This window comes from Notolabrus celidotus, chromosome 11 (assembly GCF_009762535.1).
Source record: "Notolabrus celidotus isolate fNotCel1 chromosome 11, fNotCel1.pri, whole genome shotgun sequence".
Taxonomy (NCBI): domain Eukaryota; kingdom Metazoa; phylum Chordata; class Actinopteri; order Labriformes; family Labridae; genus Notolabrus; species Notolabrus celidotus.
The window spans coordinates 11,502,414-11,519,773 of record NC_048282.1 but is presented as its reverse complement, the minus strand read 5'-3'; the positions used below and the strand labels follow the sequence as shown (position 1 = coordinate 11,519,773).

Here is a 17,360-nt window from a genome sequence, read left to right as displayed (position 1 = left end):
AATATAAGGAATGTTTGCTTAAAACTTGATACCCCAACCACTGGAAAGTGAGTGGGCACTAAAGTGCCTTAAATGCTCGTTGCCACCCCTCATTAGACAGAAGAAGACAACATTGAACAGCCAATCATGTCGCAGGGTGAGAGATAGGCGAGCTTTAAGACATTTGGAGCAGAATGAAAACACAGCTTAAACAAGCGATACGACACTGAAGATAATGTAAAACCTACCAGCTCAAAGCAGAGTCGTTAGTCTGACACTGCTGACTCTGCCGTAACTATTAACTTAATACACTTCATTAAAGGTGACATATCATGCAAAATTGACTTTTTAATGGTTCTTTACCTGAAATATGTTTCCCTGACATGTCTACAAACCCCCCGAGAATGAAAAAAATCCATTCTGCCCCTGTTTTGATTTCTACACCTTTCTGTAAATGTGTGTGAAACGAGCCGTTTCAGACTTCCGTGTTTTTGTTACGTAACAACAATATCCGGTCTGTCACGGAGTCAGAGCTCGGTGCTTGTTCAGCCCATAGACTGTATAAAATAATACTGAATCCCTCCTCCGTTTTTCATTACCTGCACAAATGTGTGCTAACAAGGAGCTTAGGAGGGAGGCATGCTAGTTGTAGGCTGTCTTAATAAACACAAAGGTCGGTTTTACTCCCCACGTCTGCAGATTTGAAGATCAAGTGGATGATTTTTATTTATCATGGATAAGTGCTAGCGCTAATTGGCATAGCCACATAGCTACATGTTCATAGCTGTAGCAGTAGCTGTAGCTGTGTACCAAGACACACGTCGACATACTGACAAATAAAACAACAAGAAACACTAAATCTGTGACCAATCCTTCATAAAAGGTCCTGCTGCCTTTCTGTCAGAGGTCGGTTTTACTCCCCACGTCTGCAGATTTGAAGATCTAGTGGATGATTTTTATTTATCATGGATAAGTGCTAGCGCTAGTTAGCATAGCCACATAGCTACATGTTCGTAGCTGTGTACCAAGACACACGTCTACATACTGATAAATAAAACAACAAGAAACACTAAATCTATGACCAATAGTTCAGAAAGGTCCTGCTACAGGCGCCTCTCCATCAGGATCAGATTCAGAGGGTTGAAGTAACGCGATCTCTGAGCAGCCGTGTATATTCAGCCAACATGTAAACATTAGATCACTGACCACTTCCGGAGGGGGCGTGGTCAGAGGGAAAACAGAGTGTTCTGATGAGGAATGAATAAGAGGACTTTTCAGGCATGCCAAAATCTGATTTCAAAGTGGTTTTTTGAGCATAAACTTTAAAGACATGTTTTGGGGACCTCTTAGACCAATATATATTGATGAAAAAAGTGTGATATGTCCCCTTTAAATTAACTTTCAGGATGTGGGTAAATAAATTTGATTATGTAAATGATCTCAACCTGAGAAAAATAAGAATCTACAAACTGAAACTTCACAAAAATCTCATCTTACACAAAAGACCTGCTTCTGTTAGCAGCGTCAGAAACGATGGATTCAAGAAGCTTATTAGAAAACTGAATCCAGATTCAAGCTAACAAACAGTCTTCAACTTTTACTCAGGAGCAAAAATCTGCCTTTAGATTTAAATGAAATAATTATTTGATTTATATCTTGATCATTATCGATATCGACTTATATGATATTATCGTGATAACATCATTTTGAATATCGCCCAGCTCTATGTAGAAGCATTTTTTCTGACAAAAAGTCTCATTGTGCGTTTTTTTAACAGCCAAAAGTATCACTCACATTTTCATATCGCTGTTTTCGTATGTCTGATTCTCTTCATCAGACACTTACCCCACCAGCTGTGGTTTCAGGCATTAAGGCGTTCTTTATAGATGTAATCAATTTTGATGCTTATAGTCTTGTGTGCTTTTTAGGGTCATAGGGAGGCATCATTATTCATTTCAGGCTTTTTTCCTAACCAGTCAAAACTCCTCACAGGAGCTTTCACTTGATTTGAGTCAAAGGAGGGACATTTAAAAATAGAGAGAAAAGATGAGAACTAAGACGGTTTAGTTTACATAATGAAACGTGAATATGATTTGTAAAAATACAAACTGAAATAAAGTAAATAAAATGTGTGGAGACAAAGTCAGCCAGGGCAGGAAGACTCGCCCAGGTCGATTTAATTGACAGCTCTAAAGAATATCACAACCAACGGGGAAAAGAGTAGCTGAGATGTGAATATGAGAGATGGATCAAATTCAAAATGCAAACACATTTGTATTTTGTCATTGTATTTAAAGAAATATGTAAAGAAATAAAAATAAACAAAAGATGGAAAGGTTTGGTTTTATCTTGTATAATCAATCATCATCTGATTTCACTTCAAATTATCTGTTTCTACATAAACGAAGGTTGGTGTACAGATACCACAGTGTTAAAGAAGTCATGCAGTCCAAATCTGGAGACTCTTTTCATAAACGGTAAACCCTTTTATTCACCGCGGGAGTTCTCCTCCTTCATTCTGGTCGGCATCTACATCCCACCTCAGGCCTGCGTAACAGAGGCGTTACAGCACCTGGCTGACCAGATTACAGAAGTGGAGAAAGACATCCTGACTCTCTGCTCATCATTCTCTGGGATTTTAACAGAGCAAATTTAACCCACGAACGTCCTAAATATAGACAACATATTAAGTGTCCCACCAGGGAGTCTAACACTTTGGACCACTGCTACACAGTAATAAAGGACTCATATCGCACTGTCCCCCGTGCAGCTTTAGGACTATCTGATCACTGTCTGATTCATCCCATCCCAACCTACAGGCAGAAGTTAAAAACGGTTAAGCCTGTAGTTAGGACTGTGAAGAAGTGGACGGAGGAGTCAAAACAGGATTTACAAGCCTGCTTTGATTGCACTGATTGGATTGTTTTTGAAGCTGCATCAGAAAACCTCAATGAACTCACTGACAATGTGACTTCATACATCAGCTTCTGTGAGGACCAGGACCTTCTGCACATACAACAACAACAAGCCCTGGAGAGGCCTGCGTGAAATTACAAGCTACAGGAGACCCTCCCCGCACCCTGAAGGTAACAAAAGACTGGCTGACGACCTGAACAGCTTCTACTGCAGGTTTTCACACCCCACACCCGAACACTTTGATTATTTAACTACTATTTTATGAATTTAAAACTACCTCTGCAACTCACCACTGCACTTTATCATATTATTTTAGCCTGTACATATTAGTCATGCCTATTTGTTGTTCTTTGTATTTATAGCTGATGTTATTGTTATTATTTCTATTTTTTTTTTATTTATTTGTAGGTCTTATTCTTATGCCTTGTACAAAGAGAGCACAGTTTACCTAAGTCAAATTCCTTGTGTGTTCAAGCATACCTGGCCAATAAAGCTGACTCTGATTCTGATTCTGATTCCGATTCCAGCTCAGGATGTCTGAGAAGAGGAGGGAGGACACCTCCAGCTGTGGTCCTCCTGCTCCTCCTACTACTCCTCCTCCTCCTCCATCCTGCCCTGACAGAATAAAACCCTGCAGGTCTCCTCGAGAGCGTCCACTCAGACAGGATGCACTCCTCATCAGCCCGACCTCAGACTCTGAAGGTAAGAAAACGACTAACTCTGTTTGTTTCACCAAGCTGGACGGACTAAAAGTTTCTGATTCGACTAAAATCGTCTTCCAAAGACAGATCTGATTTCTGACTGTTCATGCTCAGAGAATTCATGTCCGTCATTTGGTTCTGATAAAAGAGAAAGAAATGTACTGATAGTTGTAACATCTCGAAGCACTTCTCGTCAGCTGAACACTCAAAGATGTGACCTTTTGTTTATTGATATTTACCTGGGTTTAAAATGAACATGTCTTTAGCGGATATTCATAAAATGCACTTCAGCTTTGTCACGTTATGACTTCAAGTTTTGACCCGTTTTCAAATAATCTCAGCCGGAGGGTTTAAGAAACCTCTGTGACCTCTGAGAGGAACGCTTCACTTTCACTTCGAGTTTAGATTTGAACCCTTTAACAGTCAAAATAAACAGTTTAAGGATGTGATGTTTACTTTGGGAAACCCAGAGCTGAAGGACTTTTTGCCAGGTGTGACTAAAGTTCAGATCCACCTGTGGTCTCTGTTGCTCCTGTTAGTTCTTTATTTATGCAAAACAGATTAGAATGAAACAGAAACTAACTTTATTTACAGTAATTCACAGTCAGAGTAAAAATAAAGCTTTAAAAAAACATTTACATAGTCTGCTCTGAAATATACGAGCAGGTTCAGGTTCTTCTTTCGTTCTGATGGAGGAGTGGAGTTTTTTCCTGACATAAGAATGACGTCTCTCCGTCATCAATGAATAAAATGTATTTTCATCAACAAAATATCTGTTTTCAATCCATCCAGAGCTGAACTGAAACAGTTTATGGTTTATTCATATACATGAAAGAATACAACCTGAGTTTCACGAAGGTACAACAACCGTTGCTTTTAAAGTTGGTCATAAAATCCTGCTGGACCCACTGATAAAAACTGCAGCACAGTTTCAAGTGCCAGAAATTTATACACTGAACACCTACTCCAAGATTTAAAAACAGTAGATCTACTGCAGGGACTCTCTGCAAGCCACTAACTGCAATTCATGCTGTCCTCTGATCACAAAAAGACTCTAAAGTCCCCTGAATGTTACACAGCATGGGACTGACATGTCTGCTCACACAATAAAATCACTTAAACTTAAACCACAACAAAGTTAGTGAGGGTTAAAAACTGATGAAAGAGTCAATCAATCTTTATTTGTATAGCACCAAATAACAACAAACGTTATCTCAAGACACTTTTACAAAGATAGCAGGTCTAGACCGTACTCTATGTTGAATTATTAACAGAGACCCAACACCAAGACAGGGTAAGACTCAGTCTTATCCCACCTTAATTCACCATGAGCATTGCACCTCATAGTATTCAGCAAGTTACAAGGAAAAATTTCCTTTTAACAGGCAGAAACCTCAAGTGGAACCAGACTCATGTTAGACAGCCATCTGCCTCGACTGAATGAGTAAAACGTGTGTATCTATTCACAGTTTTTCCTCCTCTCCTCAGGTGTGGTGTGTTCGGGTGTGTGTGTTCTACTCTACCATGTGTCTGTCCGGCTGGCCGCTCTCCTCAGAGGCCGCCAGACTCCGCTGTGGATCTGACCTCCTCAGTGACCTCATGTTTGTGTGCGGAGATCGAGGAATCTATCTCGGTACGTTTTTTACTCTCGTTATTTTGCATAAATAAAAGAGATGGTGTGGCTTTAAAGCTCCTGTGAGGACGTTTTAAAGGTTATTAATCAGACTGAAATGAGCCATTAGCTATAAAACTGATAACTTCTATACAGTTATATTTCATGCCTTCAGCTGCTGAAGGGTGCGTGTCTGATTGAGTGAGTGACAGCATGCTGCAGAAATATTTCCATGACACAGATTCTCAGTTTGTAAAACATAAGTCTTAAAAGAAAGCAGGATGAGATCATTAAAGACACCAGGTGTACGTTTATCCACAGGGGGCGCAGAAATCAACCCCAACCAAAAGTTACTCACTGGAGCTTTAATGTGGCAGTTATGGAAACCTAAAAATGAAAAGCGAGTAAATACAAGTTAACTTTTTTAATTTGAACACAGAGACTGTGCTCTAAAAAACATTAAGATGTGATTTAATAGTAAAGCTTGCACAAGCTGCAGACAGGGACTGTTCTTCTATTCAAGATTTAAGATTTAGGATGCGTTTTATTTGTCTTTTTTTTATTTATCAGCATGCAAGAGAAAGACAGATAGCTGTTCTCCCAGCTTATGGCAATGTAGGGGATTTTGAAACATGCAAATTGAAAAATATCTAAGAAAGCATCACTTAAAAAAAATAAAACTAGTAAAATCACTCTGAATGACTCTTACCAGTACTCTCTGAACCTGCAAACCACTGTGTGGTTCTTATGCAGACTCTAGCTGTGTCTCATTTCAGGGGCTGCAGCATTTAGAGGCGAGTATACAATGTAAGCATCCTTCATGACCAAACATATCCCATAATTATTTGCTCACCAATGCAACCAAAAGGAGTAGTACACTGTTAAAAGAAAGAATTTGGCTTTCAGGTCATTAGCAAGCTGCCACAAATGTTTCTAAAAGAAAAAGCATTGAAACTTTAAATTATCTTCTAAATTTGGTTGATGGTTGTATAGTTACGTGATGCTACCTTGTGCTACTAAATAGCCCACATTAGCCAGCTACCATCCAGTGCTATGCGACAGTGACGGCAGGAGTACGGCTAGGAACAGTGTTGATGTAACAAGATCAGACCGTCTCAAATCAGTTCGGCCTGACCGGTCTACGCAGGCTATGAAGGCTGCAGCCCCTGGATTGGAACATAGCTCATATTGTGTACATCTACAGAAATCAAAACACAGCATGCATATAACTCAGCTGTGAAGCTGGCAGTAAAACAGTCAATACTCAGTCCAGAAAGGGAAATACAATAACACACGATTTCTGAAAAATTGTATTGCAGTGGACATGAAACGTTGAGTAAGACTGTAAAATTACTACAAAATAAAAGCCCTCTTCGTAGAGAGCTTTCTGTCTGACAGTGAGGTCCAAAGTTTCGGTGCACAATCTTGTTTTGACAGAAATGCAGATTGTTAATATTCTCTCTCTCATGTAGATGTTATTAAATATTACACTAAGTTGATAGGACCGCATGCTATCAAGGTTATTCTACCCTGAGTGTTTAAAGCTTACACTAGCAGAGGTCCATAACACAGATACAGTCATGGTCAACGTGTCCACATATAAACACAGCAGCCACTGTGAGAGTTATCAGCCCTGCAACAACACACACACCCTGATCAGCCACAACAATCTGAGCTGCAGGTCCGAGCAGCGACTCTTAATGTGCGCAGACTTTACTGCAGCTGTGGTTCAGCAGTGAGGTGTGCTTCATGTGTAAAAAAGCGATACTGCATGAGAAGAACTGAATATCTTACTCTTTATCTACTTCCTTCAAAAACTTACCCACAAGCCCTTTTTCTCAGTCACCTTTCCCCCGCTCTGACCAAGGCCACCTCCTCCGTCTGCTATCAGAGCGATGGCAACCCTCTGAAATGGCAGTACTCTCACAGGACACTGTGCCTCAGTGTATGATAGCTTTATTGTTAAAGAGTTGTTATCTGAACGCAGCACAGATTCACGGTAACAAGAAGAGAGAGCAGAGAGGGAGAAGCAGAAATCCCTTAGAAGATGCTGTGAGTTTAAAACTGCACATGATGCTGATCTGAGTTTCAAGTTTTCTAAGAGGACACACTTTATAATCAATCAATCTTTATTTATAAAGCACACATCAGAACAAATGTTTCCTGAAGACTCTTTACAAACAGATCAGGTCTAGACCGTACTAGATGTTCTATTATTAACAAAGACCCAACACCAAGACAGAATAAGATCCAGTCCCATCTTACAGACAGGACTCAGTCTGATCTCATCTTAATCCACCATGAGCAGAACACTTTGAAACATTTAGCAAGTTACAGTGGCAAGGACAAACTTCCTTTAACAGGCAGAAACCTCCAGCAGGACCAGACTCATGTTAGACAGACATCTGCTGAGACCGTATTGGAGAGAGGGATAGAGGGAGATGAAGAGAGAGAGAGATGATAGTGGTGAGACGGATAGTAGTAGTTGTAGCAGCTGGCATGTCCAAAGCTGCAGGCCGTCTACGACAGAGATCCAGAGGTACCTACGAGACAAGGGAGCTCAGGGACTCCAGAAAGGGTCTATGGGTAGTAACTTTAATGGAACAGGAATAGTTAAAGTAAGAGACAGGCAGAGAAAGGAGAGAGAGGGAGACAGAATCCCAGTGTGTCAGTTCCCTGGTCCAAGTCTGAGCCAGCTCTAACTACTGAACTACTGTATAAGCTTTAGCAAATAGGAAAGTTTGAAGCCTACTCTAAGAGTAGAGAGGGTGTCTTCCTCCCTAACTCTGACTGGTAATTATTCCAAAGGAGAGGTGCCTGATAACTGAAGGCTTCACCTCCCATACTAGCCTTTATACTAACCTCTCTCTCTCTCCTCTCTTGGTTCTCTCTCCTTCTCTCCTCTCTCTCTCTCTCTCTCTCTCTCTCTCTCTCTGCAGGTAAAGGTACGTGGTCTGGTTATGGTGCTCGGCCCAGAGGAAAGGGGATAGTGGACAAGTGCTGTCGACCATCCGGCTGTGAACTTCAGCATCTTGAGTTGTATTGTGCCAAACCAAAAAACCAACCTCAAACCACAGCGTACCCGTCCACGACCACAGCTTCTCAAACGACCACACAGCCGGAGACGGTGAGACACTAACTGTTTGAGCAACGCAGAACATCACTCCTTGTAGTTTGACTTTAACATGCAGAAAGAAAGGAGTGATGAGATGATGTCTTAAACCCTCTAAAGTTGGAGCCTGCAGGTGGAGAATTTGAGTGAAGCACTTGTGCATGGCAGCACCTGCAACTGCAGAGCAGAGGCAATGACTGGAAATCTTGCAGCTTAAATAAACCGCAGAAGATCAAATTGAGAGATGCATATCCTTCAGTGAGTGCTGGATCAAAAGCAATAATGCATATTGTACAAAATTAAGATCTGCACACCTGGAAGCTCCTGATGAAGGGTTTATTTTGCACATAGTGACGTTTTGTCTTCCTCAGACTTGTAAAAATATTTGTGAGGTGCCTTCCTCAATGCAAACATGCAGATGACAAAAACAGCCGAAATCCATGAGTTAAATGTCAGCTAAAGAAATAAATACCTTAAAATATATCGCACACAAAATATACAAAGAAAAAAAGACAAACACAACATGCACAAGAAAAACGTGCAAATCATAGCTTTACATAGAAAATATTGAACATCAATATGCTTATAAACACCAGAGTACAAAGATACTGTATGTGTGCATCTTTATCAGGATTCCCTGTCCTCTATCCAATCCTAGATCTTTTATTTCTGCTAAATTAAGACCACTTATCATTAAATGAGTAAAGCTTAACTTCAGAGTGAAGAAACTTCTGTCAAACTACTTCTGTCTGATGTTAATTCAGACTTAAATTCAAACAAAAATCTCTTGCAATGGTTTTAATTTATACATCTGTGGACTTCAAACCTTAAACATTTTCTTACACGCAATATTATGAGTCAAAGTGGGAGAATTGTTGCTTCAAACCTGAAGCAAAACCATAATAAAGTTGATATGCATGATATATCCTTGTTGATCGTTGCAGCCCTCATACTGGGCCAAGGTTAATTGCAGCAGCCAAACTTCCTGTCCTTGAATCCTCCTCTCATTCTCTCTTTGTCTTGCAGGCACAGCAGCTGTTTCAGACCGTATTTCAGAAGAGGCTCCTTCAGCACCTGGGGGCTCCCAACAGTCCGAAAAGAGAGGCATACAGAAAGAAGACAAAGACTTCACTTCGAGGGAAGGGCAAATTGTCTTCATCACGCAGGAGGATGAACACCACGAGCACGCCTCCTGCAGCCTCCAGGAGTACGCTGCAAACAGTGATGAGCTCTGGATCGTGACTTTAATCTCCATGGAAAAACTGAATATTTATCTCAGCTGGACCGAATGAGTCTAAAGACTGATGCTTACTGCTGAAATATAGAGAGCAGATCTGAAGACAACAAAGGGCAGCCAAATGACATCACAAGTTGACCGGCTGCGATATCTGAAGTCCTCAGCTCCATGACTGAGCATCTCCTCTGGATTAGCTGCTGTTGTGCTCAGCTTTCATGCGGCTCTCTGGTACACAGTGTGTGTAGTACAGCTGCTCTCAAAAGGTGTTTATGACAGGCTTTTGAAAGTTAAACTACAGCACCCACATCCCTGTCAGGTCAAGTCGTAACCCAAAGGACCATATTTGTTATTTTTTCCTCAGTGTGTGTTTGCATAAAAGGTTTCCTTATGTCTGGAGCAGCACCTGGTCACGCTGCTTCATGCCTTTGTGTCTGTTTTGTTACTTTTATTTTGTAGAAAATATCGACCAAATCACTGTGATGTTGTCAGATAGACTTCTAGAGAAGACACTACATGATAACCATACATTTTGAAGATGTGCAGTAAAACACAAGGGTCTGACTTGTCTATATTTCTGCTGTGATTATCATATGGTCTGTGTTGCTTTGATAAGCTCAATCTACCAAGTAGCATCTTCTTAATCCAGGCAAATGAAATCAAACACATGTTCAGCCCTAAAGCTTCACCATAATCATCTCAACAAGCTTACCTCAGCTGCTATCGTACGTTAGAGCAACAGGCACTCATTAAAACATGAGTGTAACTACTTTGTCTACACTGGGTTAGTGTAACCCGGTGACTTCTGATGATTTGTAATAATTCCTGAGGACGTCTGTGTTTTTAATCGAGTAAAGTAAAAATTCAAGGACAGATCACCTTCCATATTTCAGGCTGTTGATAATGTTGGTCCAGTCTGAATCCGCAGATCAGTCATTTTGAGAGGCAGTTTTTTTTCTTAAGAATGTCTCTGCAGCTTTTTCTGACCCTTTACCGACCAACCATGATGAAAGCTGCAAAGGTTTGACATCATTGTGGTTGCAAACTCAGCTGAATTATTTTACTTCACAGTATGGAGATCCCGTTTGCATAAAGACTAAACTAAAATCAAAGATCCAGATAAAGGGAGATTAGGTGACATGCTCTGCAGCATCCAGTAACTAACGCAAGGTGCACCATGTTCCCTTTTTGTTAAAAGTCTGAAAAGAGTGCAGCACTTTATTATCGCTCTGTAACCTCTAAATCAACCACACAAATACTTTCTAAAGTCAATAGCTGTGACTTTTTTTGCTTCTGCACAGTTTTTGGGGGCATTGTTTTCTTTTGATGAACTTCCAGCAGGCTGCACGCTGTAGAGTCTGATGCTGCCCCCAGAGGCAAGGTGGATGTTGTGCAGTGCAAACGCGCTACACTGAACACTGACATTAAGGGGTAATTCACAGATTATCAGAGGTCCCAAGGTAAAACTAATCTCAAGTGAATCATATTGAAGGCTTATGTAGGGTCTTCTTCCTCCCTAACTTTTATGGTAGGTAAGCACTGTTGTTTTTTCTTTTAACCCAAAGCTTCAACTATCAGAACTTTTTCATAGCTTGTGAGGTTTCGATGCTGATATTTTGAAGTAATTTAACATGCAATTTGTTTACACATAAAAAAATAGCTCCTTCTTTCATTCTATTTTTAGTTCTGTTTTTGGTCTCCACCAGATCCATAAAAGTACCTGGCTCTTTAGCTGCTATTTTTTTTTCAACTAGCTACTTACTGCTGCTGCTGCTTGGTGACAAGCAGGTCATTTGTATTTTACATGTTGTGTTTTGTTCCTGCTGTGGAAATGAGATTGAAAACTGGCTGATGGCAGAGATTCTACATCTGCATCCTGACGAGTCTTTTTAACAAACAATAACTGTTTATGGTTTACTCACATGCATGGTCTGTAAAGTTTGGAGTATCTCATTCTGCATCTGTTGTCGTACTTTTGATACTTTTTTTGAGCACTTTTCAGTTTCATAACATCCTGTATCTGCACAGTGTGTTTGTGAGAAGAATGTACCTGAAGAAGTTTGTGCACTTTTTGTACTTATAGAAAGAGTCTGATTGTTGTTATGTAAGTTTTATCTGACGTATATTATTTCTAATTTTGTGTATGACATTTTTTATATTGAATACTTTAGATGCATTCACTATTTATTTCACTCTGAAAATAAATGACTATAATGAGTAATGAAACTGAATCATTCTTTGTGATTTGCATTATTTTTTATTTTGAAGAGCAGCTTCAGTGTCATCTTTAACAGATGACTCATTTTACTTTGACATAACTTCAGATATCCTCCTTTCTTGGAATTTTGAAGGCCGGCTGAGATCTCTGCGTTGAGCCTGATAATACTAAAGACTCCTCTCAGCTCATAATGCTTAATAAGCTTTATATATGATGACGTGCTTTCAAATGTAACCAGAGTTCAGCGGACCTTTTGAAGTTGTCTGATGTGAGTTTAAGCTCGACTCTCAGCTGGAATGTAGCAGTGCTGCCAACTGGCCTGCCTACAGCTGTGTATGAGCAGAGCAGATTTGGGACAGGATATTGGTTGATATGAGAAGACAGTTTGGACTTTAGGGCAGCAGTGGCACAGCTGATTCACAATAAAAATCTACAGATGCTTTCAGAAACCTTCACAATTCTCTATCTGCATAAATCTAATTGTGATATTACTGACTACACTTTCTAGAAGTAGGTGTGGTGGGTGTCACAGTGAGCATTCTGTGTGATCATGCATAATGTAAAACACAATGAAATACAAAAATAAATCCTGAGGAAATATAAACATGTTTACCCCCTGCCCTTACCCAAACATTTGAGATTTATGATACAATACAACCTGATACGGAACGATACGAAGTGATACGATACAATACTATATGATACAATTCGATACGATAAAATATGATACGATACTGTAGAATGCAAACAATACAATGCTTTCGGATAGAACGCAAAACGATACGATAGAATTCTAACGATACAATGTGTTACGAAGGAATATAATACCATCAATACGTTACAATCTGATACGTTACGATACGATGCGATACACTACATTACAATACAATACGTTAGGATACGTTATGATATGATACGTGACAATGTGATACATTGCGATATGATACTTTGCGATACATTAGGATAAAATATGATATGATACACGTTACGAAACAATATGATAAGTTACAATTTGGTACAATACGCCATGACGCGATATGATACAATACAATATGTTACATTAAGTTACAATATAATACGATACAATACGATGCGATATGATTCATTACGGTACAATACAATATAATATATTACGATACCTTCAGACACAATTCAATGCGATGCAGCATGATAAGATACATTAGGATATGATAATATTACATTGTATTATATAATTATCTTTGTTATATTATATTATATTATATTATATTATTTTATATAATATAATATAATATAATATAATATAATATAATATTAAATTATATGTTATATTTTTATTATTTACTACAAATTAGGGTCATATTATATGTCCATATTTATTATATTGCTTAATCTGTTACCAATCACAATCGTCTCTGGAGCGTTCCGCCGCGCCGCTCTGCCAGAGATACGCGGGGAGTCTATTTTCGCCGCTCCCCGCGCCCAGCACGCGTCAATCCACACAGAAATGATCGAACTATCCCGGAAGTCAGGCACGAGGATCGTATGCAACATCCGCTCACTTTCAAAATAAACACCATGTGCAAACACAAGATCGTAAATTTCACCACTTCTTCAACATTACGTCATAACCTGTGGCATCGGGCCAGACGTCAGTCTCAAAAGATATCCGACACCATGGACGAGGAAAAGTTTATACTGTGTTGTTCTCGCGCGTTTTGGAGTTCTCGAGGGATCTTGAGTTTCCTGCTCCGGAGTGCGCGCCGCTCCAAACACGCATCCTATGGACCAGGGCGAAAGCCCCGGGACGGAGCAGAGCCGTGTCGCAGCCGTAACGCGGCGCACACGCATCCTGTGGATTCCCCGAGTAAGGGTTATGATTAGGATTGGGGTAAGGATTAGGGTTAGGGTTAGGGTTGGGGGTTAGGGTTAGGGTTGTGGTTAGGGTTAGGATTATGATTAGGGTTAGGGTTATGATTAGGATTGGGGTAAGGATTAGGGTTAGGGTTAGGGTTGTGGGTTAGGGTTAGGAAAGGGGTTGTGATTAGGGTTAGGATTAGGGTTATGATAAGGGTTAGGATTAGGGTTAGGGTTAGGGTTAGGATTAGGATTATGGTTTGGATTAGGGTTAAGGTTAGGATTAGGGTTAAGGTTAGGGTTAGGGTTATGATTAGGGTTAGGGTTATGATTAGGATTAGGGTTAAGGTCAGGGTTAGGGTTAAGGTTAGGGTTAGGATTATGATTAGGGTTAGGGTTATGATTAGGATTGAGGTAAGGATTAGGGTTAGGGTTAGGGTTGGGGGTTAGGGTTAGGGTTGTGGTTAGGGTTAGGAAAGGGGTTGTGATTAGGGTTAGGATTAGGATTATGGTTTGGATTAGGGTTAGGGTTAGGATTCGGATTATGGTTTGGATTAGGATTAAGGTTAGGGTAGGATTACGGTTAGGGTTAGGATTAGGGTTATAATTAGGGTTAGGATTAGGGTTAAGGTTAATGTTATGATTAGGGTTAGGATTAGGATTATGGTTAGGGTTGTGATTAGGGTTATGGTTAGGGAAAGGGTTGTGATTAGGGTTAGGATTAGGGTTATGATCAGGGTTAGGGTTAGGATTAGGGTTAGGGTTAGGATTAGGGTTAAGGTCAGGGTTAGGGTTAAGGTTAGGGTTAGGATTATGATTAGGGTTAGGGTTAAGATTAGGATTGGGGTAAGGATTAGGGTTAGGGTTGGGGGTTAGGGTTGTGGTTAGGGTTAGGGTTAGGGTTAGGGTTAGGAAAGGGGTTGTGATTAGGGTTAGGATTAGGGTTATGATAAGGGTTAGGATTAGGGTTAGGGTTAGGGTTAGGATTAGGATTATGGTTTGGATTAGGGTTAAGGTTAGGATTAGGGTTAAGGTTAGGGTTAGGTTTATGATTAGGGTTAGGGTTATGATTAGGATTGGGGTAAGGATTAGGGTTAGGGCTATGATTAGGGTTAGGATTAGGGTTTGGGTTAGGATTAGGGTTAGGGTCAGGGTTAGGGTTAAGGTTAGGGTTATGATTAGGGTTAGGGTTATGATTAGGGTAAGGGTTATGATTAGGATTGGGGTAAGGATTAGGGTTAGGGTTGGGGGTTAGGGTTAGGGTTAGGAAAGGGGTTGTGATTAGGGTTAGGATTAGGGTTATGATAAGGGTTAGGATTAGGGTTAGGGTTAGGGTGAGGATTAGGATTATGGTTTAGATTAGGGTTAAGGTTAGGATTAGGGTTAAGGTTAGGGTTATGATTAGGATTGGGGTAAGGATTAGGGTTAGGGTTATGATTAGGGTTAGGATTAGGGTTTGGGTTAGGATTAGGGTTAGGGTTAGGTTTTGGGTTGGGATTAGGGTTATGATTAGGGTTAGGGTTAGGATTAGGGTTAGTGAAGCAAACTCAAGCAAACCGGACCAGAACCAAACTCAAGCAAACCGAACCAGAACCGAACTCAAGCAAACAGAACCAGAACCAAACAAAAGCAGAACCAGAACCGAACCAGAACCAATCCAGAACCAATCCAGAACCAATCCAGAACCAATCCAGAACCGAACCAGAACCGAACCAGAACTCAACCAGAACCAAACTCAAGCAAACAGAACCAGAACCAAACTCAAGCAAAAAGAACCAGAACCAACTCAAGCAAAGAGAACCAGAACCAAACTCAAGCAAACAGAACCAGAACCAAACAGAAGCAGAAGCAGAACCGAACCAGAACCGAAATCAAGCAAACATAACCAGAATCAAACTCAAGCAAACAGAACCAGAACCAGAACTAAACTCAAGCAAACAGAACCAGAACCAGAACCAAACTCGAGAACCAGAACCGAACCAGAACCAAACCAGAATCGAACTCAAGCAAACAGAACCAGAACCAGAACGAACCTCAACCGAACCAGAACCGAACCAGAACTAAACCAGAACCAAAACTGAACTCAAGCAAACAGAACCGGGACCAAACTCAAGCAAACAGAACCAGAACCAACTCAAGCAAACAGAACCAGAACATGAACCAAACTTGAGCAAACAGAACTAGAACAAACTCAAGCAAACAGAAGCAGAACCAACTCAAGTAAACAGAACAAGAACCAGAACTAAACTCAAGCAAACAGAACCAGAACCAAACTCAAGCAAACAGAACCAGAACCAAACTCAAGCAAACAGAACCAGAACCAAACAAAAGCAGAACCAGAACCGAACCAGAACCGAAATCAAGCAAACAGAACCAGAACCAGAAAAAACTCAACCGAACCAGAACCGAACCAGAAACGAACTAGAACAGAAACTGAACTCAAGGTAACAAAACCAGAAAAGGAACTAAACTCAAGCAAACAGAACCAGAACCAACTCAAGCAAACAGAACCAGAACCAGAACCAAACTCCAGAACCGAACCAGAACCAAACCAGAACCGAACCCAAGGAAACAGAACCAGAACCAGAACGAACCCCAACCAAACAAGAACTGAACCAGAACCAAAACTGAACTCAAGCAAACAGAACCAGAACCAACTCAAGCAAACAGAGCCAGAACCAGAACCAAACTCAAGCAAACAGAACCAGAACCAACTCAAGCAAACAGAGCCAGAACCAGAACCAAACTCAAGCAAACAGAAGTAGAACCAACTCAAGCAAACAGAAATAGAAAGAACTCAAGCAAACAGAACCAGAACCAGAACCAAACTCAAGCAAACAGAACCAGAACCAACTCAGGCAAACAGAACCAGAACCAGTACCAACTCAAGCAAACAGAAATAGAACGAACTCAAGCAAACAGAACCAGAACCAACCTCGAGCAAACAGAACCAGAGGCAACTTAAGAAAACAGAACCAGAACCAAACTCAAGTGAAGAGAACCAGAACCAAACTCAAGCAAACAGAACCAGAATCAAACTCAAGCAAACAGAACCAGAATCAAACTCAAGCAAACAGAACCAGAACCAAACTGGAGCAAATATCATTAATGTCATCAGGTTGGCATTAAGAAAAATCAGATGTCTCAGCTGAATGGGCTGATCCGATTTCTCCTCTCAGTGAGAATTTGCCCGATCTTCAAGAAGAACCCTAACCCTCTCAGAAGGAACAGATGAAGCCATGATACACAGCCTCCCCTCCATCGCTTATATCCTCACATGTGATCGGCCGCATGATTCCTGATTCCTTTGCAGGCTGTTTAGTTTTTTACTTAGCTAATTATATATTTTTTGAGAGAAGAGAAAGCTGAGATGTTGCCCATCATTGTTACTTGGTTGCACTAATAAAGTGAAGTGCTGTACATCTGTGGTTGCATTATTCTATTATCAATTTGCCATAATTTTTAAGTATGTTAGAGATTGATAGCCATAGACTACACGTCTTTCAATGTAGACTTCCACTGAGAGGAACATATTAGACTATTTAGGAACTAAATTAGGAACTAAATTTAGACTGTCACACCAGCTTGATCATCAGTGAAAATGTCCTGGAAAAGAGTGGGAACCCTGAATCAAATGAGGAATCACCAGATAAGTCTGAATTTCAAATTATAATCTTAGGAAGGGGCTCACATGACTACATTTTCTGATGCTTTATTTAACGGCTGTCTCTGATTAAAGAAAAGTTGCTGTT

General features: G+C 40.4%; 1 protein-coding gene across 1 annotated transcript; it reads left to right on the top strand.

Moving 5' to 3' along the window:
• Positions 1-3,493: 3,493 nt before the first annotated feature.
• igf3 (insulin-like growth factor 3) lies at positions 3,494-11,780 on the top strand. The gene is made up of 4 exons (XM_034696723.1): positions 3,494-3,597; positions 5,085-5,229; positions 8,148-8,335; positions 9,347-11,780. Exons 1-4 carry the CDS (start codon positions 3,562-3,564, stop codon positions 9,560-9,562), a joined length of 585 nt encoding a protein of 194 aa, XP_034552614.1. The 5' UTR covers positions 3,494-3,561; the 3' UTR covers positions 9,563-11,780.
• Positions 11,781-17,360: the final 5,580 nt, after the last annotated feature.